The sequence below is a fragment of the Lactuca virosa genome, chromosome 1 (assembly GCF_052849685.1).
Source record: "Lactuca virosa cultivar CGN04683 chromosome 1, Lactuca_virosa_CGN04683_v6, whole genome shotgun sequence".
Taxonomy (NCBI): Eukaryota; Viridiplantae; Streptophyta; class Magnoliopsida; order Asterales; family Asteraceae; genus Lactuca; species Lactuca virosa.
Genome location: NC_136426.1, coordinates 15,271,020 through 15,277,735, shown reverse-complemented (window position 1 = coordinate 15,277,735; position 6,716 = coordinate 15,271,020). Strand labels below are relative to the sequence as shown.

Sequence of the window (6,716 nt, the reverse complement as noted above, 5' to 3'; positions counted from 1 at the left end):
CATAGGAAGAAAGGGGATAAAAAGCTAAACGAAAGTGTTTTTATTCTCTTAATTACAATCGTCTTTAGTTAGTTGTTTGTTTTAATTTTGAGTTATTTGAGTAAATTAAGTTAATATGAACTGGCAAAATCAGATAAAAAAACCCCACTTTAGTTGTTTTTCTTAGATTATTTTTTAGTAGTTAATTTATTAGCTAAATTATGTTCCCTGAGATCGACACCCGACTTACTTTTCTATACTAAAAAATTTGACTAGGTACACTACATATAAGTGCATTAGTAGTTAAGTTTTGTTAGGTTATAAATTTAAAATTGTTCGGTATATATATATATATATATATATATATATATATATATATATATATATTTCATTTACATTTATTTATGGTTGTTAGCTTATGTTTCCTTAGCGTCTTAACGGTCATAATGAACAAGGTAATTTGTAAAACAAAAGGACAAAACAAGAAGACTCGTTCGTTAATCTTTTCGTGTTCGGTTTTTAACAAACGAATATGATCAAACCATTGTTCTTTTCCATCTGTTCATTTACACACCTACATAATAATAAGGATTGTTTGTTTGAGAAGCAAGTTGGTAACTAAAAGATGGAAATGGACAAGTGCTAAAAGTGTGTAAGCATTTAACTTTGGATCTAAAAAGTGAAAATGGACCAAATTGTGGATAAAAGTGTGCAAGCATTTAACTTTAGATCTAAAAAGTGAAAATGGACCAAATTGTTGATACCCATGATATATGTTCTTCCAAATGCATAAGAAATGCTAAATCTATGCAAACATTTGACTAGATCTAACAATGGATCAAGTTTCCATACTTTTTGCATTAAAATAATATTATGGTCGTGTCATATTCTTGACATCATGTCATCAATTCATTGAACTTCAAGTCATCTCAAAACAAATAAGCCGGACAAATGAAAATTCTAGATAAAGTGATACGATTGAATAGAAGTTCATAAATAGGTGTCCAACTAAAAGTTAAAGGTTTAATTCTCGTTTGAAACAAAATTTCAAACAAAATGTAGAGATTTAAGACTACAGTAACTAGTACATGTGTGTAAACCGTTTTTTTTTAATGACTGAAGGTATCCTATAAAGTAAGGCCCGTGTTAGATACCAAGCCTCAAAACATCGAGTTTATATGTGCCAAATCTCTCGTGTCATCCAAAGACAAAGAAGACGAATCTGTGTATATATTATTTGCCCCTTGTATGACCTTGAAATTAAGCTACTAATAATACAAATGCAATACAAGGGCATCATCTTATGCACAAACTGGGTCTTAAGAACTATTTGGTCCATCTACATAATATATAAGTTGATTTTGACCTTGTAAAAAAAACAAAGTTAGGAATCTTTATTGAACATAATACGATTCATAGGAGTATACTAACATGACATTTACATTCCGTAGCTATAAAATCTCTATAAATTAATATCCATCCTATAACAATAGCATCGCCATAAGATGGATAAAACTCACATACACAAACAATTTGCAGAAGAAATAAATAGAGAAGCTATGTACAAAGACTAACCTCCCAAACTTTACTAATAATAAATACTTGTACATAATCCCATATTCAATATTTATCTACAAGATGATAGAAGTTACCATGCTTTGTGTTTTTTACCATTTAATTGAGGTCCATGAAGCTAGGTTTGAGCCTGCCATTGGTATTTGAACTGGGCATTTGCGTCTTTTGTGGTTGTGGCTGCTGACCAAAGTGATGAAGTGGTTGGCGGTGTGACGTGTATTGAGGCGGCAATGATGTGTTATAGTTCATTCCGTTATTGAGTGGCAGTTGGCCCGCCTCACGTTTAAGACGATGGACTTCCTCTCTCAATGCTTCGTTCAAAGCTGAGACAGTGACAGTAACAGTGTCAGTGGACTGGACACAAAAGACAGTGACAGATATCAATGAAATTCCAAAGAAAACATATTAAGAAGTTAAAAAAAATCACCGTCTCGAAGGTGGGCATGTTGTTCCATTGCTTCTAAACGGAGTTTGAGTTCCTTGTTTTCAGATGTTAAGCCACTGGTATCCCGCTACATCACATGAAAAGGTCATTGTCAATTCATCTCCAAAGCATTCTAGATGTATTAACTATAAACTAATATATGATTAGCAATTACTGATAATATCATCATTTGTCTCAAAACTTGTCCTTATGACTTTACCAAATATCTAAGATGGTATATGTCTTGCATCCCCACAAATGTGACATCAACCAACACTCTCAAATGTTTTACACTAACTAATATATCAACATGCACACCCACATATATATAAATGAATCGCATTAGCTTTTTGTATGTTGATTAAGATATTCTTGGAAGCAATTTATGATCAAAATTGAACATGTAACCTGCAGCTTTGCGACTTTTGCAGATAGGGTTGTTGCTTCCGTTTGGAGGGTCTGCACTTTCCTTTCCAATTCGCTGGTATATCTTGTTTTCCTCTCCTTTGATCGAGCAGCAGATTGTCTATTTGCAAGAATCCTACAAAACATCACAATCCACATACACAGGATTATGTATTTTCTATCTTTTTGGAAGTAATTCCCAAAATCCACCCAAAACCCTATTTCCTTACTATGATTATTCAATATCAAGTGATGATTTTCAAAACCCACATCAGACACCCTTTTAGGCATTCAATCGAAGAATTTAACATAACAAAATGGCACAAAGAATTCAGAATGAAGTATGAGAAAAGACCAACCTTTTAGCTCTCTTGGGGTCGATTAAAGAAAGTTCAGCTAACTTATCCGGTGCAAGTGCTTTCTTCGAATTATCCAGCATCATCAACACAGAATCCCCTTCAAACGACGTCGCAGCAGACCCGTCCATCGAATTACTGTGCCTATGACGATAGGCACCACCACCAACGCCGAGCTTCTCCGGCTCGGCCGGAGAGCTCAATCCAAGCCCATCAAAGAAATCAGACCCCACAGAGAGACTCCTGAGATGGGAACTGTACCCCAACGGCTTCCTCGCCGTCAATTTACTAGCGTTGACGTCGTTGGATTCTCTCTCCGACTTAGATGAAGAATCTTCGGTGGTGGTAGGGACAGGAGCGTCGCAGGACAACGAGGGGAGGTCAATATTAGCGAAGTTGAAGTCAGCAACGACGTCGTCCAGTAAGATGTCTTCGTCTGGGAACCGGAAGAATGTCTCCGACAGGGCCCGGCGGTGGTGGTTCCCACGGTTGGGTGTCTCCGGCATCTGATCAATATCCGTCCGACCACCACCATAATATGGTGAAGTGGGGACTGGGTTCCCGGAGAACTTTGGGTCCATCATAAGGTTGAAGTATAGCAGCGGCCGGTGGGAGCAGGTCTTATTGCACCGGCAGTCGGTTCGAATTCGAAGGAGACGCGTGTAATGGATATTGATGTTGAACTTGAAAGGGATGTAATTGTAAAGTGTATATTTAGGGTTAGAAAATGATTTGTTTTCTTTTATAAACCCTATTTTCTTGGCAAGATGTCTCGTAACCATGTGTTTATACTTTTATATATCAAACCAGGCAAATGTCCGCACGTTTTGCAGAAACACCTATATAGTTGAAGTATTTATAAATATATGTTTTTTTTAAATATAGCAATAACGTTGTTGTTAAATTTGATATAATAATTCGTATACTTAATTGATATAATATATTGATTATTTTGAATTATATGATAATATATACATCTATTATAACTGCATAATCTCAATCGTTTGAATGACTTCTATCCGTGAGTTACACATGAATAAAATTAAATATAATATATGGTTTAATGTTATTTATAGTTGTTGTTATTGTTAATTAATTTTTTAAAATTTAATTGCTTAATGTTTTAATTTCTATCATTGTAATTATTTAAAACATCAAACATTGTTTTTTTTTCATTTTAAATGTAACAATATAATCATTTATATACAATTATTTTTAACTATTGTTATTGTAAGTTATTTTAAGCTACTTATTTGAAAACTTTTAACTATTATAAAAATATATTTAGGAAATATTTTAGTTAAATTGAGATTACAGTTTAGTTTTTGCATTTATCACTACAATTTATCACTTTTAACTATTACAAAATATTCATTGGTTTTTAAAGTGGAACTGAAATTTATATTTAAGTTGACATTGTAATGTTATATTTAAATTAACAATTTAAGTATTTTGTCCAAACTTTTCAAAAGTTGTAACTTTAAACTGATAATGGTTTACATACAACAATATATTAAATCTAATAAATTAAATATAATATGTTAAAAGTTAAAGACATAACTTTATAAGTAGAAGTAAAGATATTATTTTAAAATTGAAATTTAGTATACTTATGATTACACTTTAGGTTTGATATTTATTTAACCTTATTAACCACCTTATAATCATTATTAGAAAGACACTATAATTAATCACTTTCAACTATTTACAAAATATTCTTTGGGTTGTTTATGTTAAACTAAAATTTATATTTAAGTTGACCCTGTAATGTTATATTTAAATTGATAATTTAAAAATTTTATACAAAATGTTCCAAAATTGTATCTTTAAAATGATAATGGTTTACATCCAACAATATATTAAAACTAATAAATTAAGTATAATATGTTAAAAGTTAAAAAACATAACTTTATAAGTAGAAGTAAAGATATTATTTTAATATTGAAATTTAGTTTATATATGATTATACTTATTTGATATTTATTTAACCTTATTAACCAACTTATTATTATTATTAGAAAGAAATTGAAAAGTCATGAGAGTTTCAAATGAATGTAGTGAAAGAAAAAATGCATGAGAGTTTCAAATGAATGTGGTGAAAGGAAAAATGTTTCCTTTATAATATAGTATGATATGATATGATGAACCTACAAAAACTTCTAGGGCTAACAAAAATAGCGGATTTAATTAAAAGTTGTTTGTATGTGTGTTTTAAATTTGATTATATGATATTTATCATCTAAAGTTAAATAGTTAATTTTAATATGTGGACAAACATATTTTTATAAAAAAATGATTTTAAAAAATGAAATGTATTTAACAAAAGTGACATTTTTAGAGGACTACAATATCTTAGCAAATAAGGTATTTCTTAACGTTTTTTTGTTGTAAGACGTGATATACTTTCCGAAGAGTGTTTGACCATAATTTTGTCAATTTGTGTATTAAGTTCCGTATTGGGGATAATGACTTAAAAATGTAATGTATTTTTTGATTTGTATACATTTGGTCACTGAGTTTTTTTTCGTCCACATTTACCCCTTTAACTTGTTAAACTGTACACATTCAGTCCTTATGACCGGTTACTTCAGGTTAGCCGGGAAAAATGACTTAATAGGGTAATATATTTTTCATTTTGTACACATTTAGTCCTTAATATTTTTGTACATATTTAGTCCTTAACATTTTTTTGTTTCAAATAAGTCCTTTTTTGTACTCATTCAGTACTTATGAGTGATTTCTTTAGGTTTTTCTCACGACATCTTACGTGGGACAATCATTGATGAGTTGTTTGGGGTTGTTGATGTTTATGTTCAACATGATCTCGACTGCTTGGTTGCGTAGGTCTTTTGGTTTGGTTTAGGTCTTGTATTTTGAACGTCGTAACTTCTTCATACGATATCAGATTTTAACGATCTTTATATCCACATGTTCATTTTTTCATTAAGATTACTCCCGTTAAAATGTAATATACTTTTACTTACGCTTTTATAAAAGAAACATCCATACATTCATTCATAAAAAACGTATGGACAGGGGCAGACGCAGGAATACATAGTAGGTGTTGCCGAGATGAAATATGTGTTGCTGATACATGAAAAATAGCTATAAACGAAAGAATAATCGAAAATTTTTCCACTGCGGACAGAAAAAACAGGTGTTGCCGGTGGAACACCAGGACCAGGACTAGGACCAGGTTAAACCTGCCTCTGCATATGGATATAAAAATCGTAAGTAAAAATATATTATTTTTTAATTAGAGTAATCAAAATAAAAGTTGTAGTAGACTAAAATACGAACGCATGGATATAAAGATTATTCGCATGAATATAAAGATCATATGAAAAAGTTATGACGTTCAGAACACATGACCTAAGCAACCAAGTAGTCGAGATCGCGATGGACACAAGTATCAAAAGGCCCAAACACTTCATTAATGAATTTCCCACGTAAGATTTCATGAGAAAAAACTAAAGAAATCATTCATAAGTATTTAATGAGTACAAAAACAAAAATGACTTATTTTGCAAAAAACATTATTAAGGACTAAATGTGTACAAAATTATTAAGGACTAAATGTGTACAAAGTGAAAAATATATTACCCTATTAAGTCATTTTTACCAGCTAACCTGGAGTAGCCGGTCATAAGGACTGAATGTGTACAGTTTAACAAGTTGAAGGGGTAAATGTGGACGAAAAAAAAACTCAGTAACTAAATGTGTACAAATCGAAAAATACATTACCCTTTTAAGTCATTATCCCTTCCGTAGGCATTGCAATATTAGTTTCTTGATAAATAACTTATACTTTGTTATAATATAAGTACTTTTGTCTATGACTCTATGTAGTCTTCATGTTTATTGTCTTCAAGCTTTCAAACATAATTTTCTCAATCAAAAAATAAATTCTTCCAAAGGTATATTAATAGTATTTCTTTGTAAAGGACTAAAGGAGGGTTATTGCCTTAGTGGTAGCC

The 6,716-nt window shown here is 31.2% G+C and overlaps 1 protein-coding gene across 1 annotated transcript; it reads right to left on the bottom strand.

Moving 5' to 3' along the window:
* Nucleotides 1-1,346: 1,346 nt before the first annotated feature.
* LOC145133148 (transcription factor VIP1-like) lies at nt 1,347-3,472 on the bottom strand. Its single transcript, XM_079068083.1, has 4 exons — nt 2,743-3,472; nt 2,387-2,519; nt 1,982-2,066; nt 1,347-1,877 (listed from the first exon to the last, which is right to left on the bottom strand). The coding sequence occupies exons 1-4, from the start codon at nt 3,321-3,323 to the stop codon at nt 1,654-1,656; spliced, it is 1,023 nt and encodes a 340-aa protein (XP_078924209.1). The 5' UTR covers nt 3,324-3,472; the 3' UTR covers nt 1,347-1,653.
* Between the last annotated feature and the right edge of the window lie 3,244 nt (nt 3,473-6,716).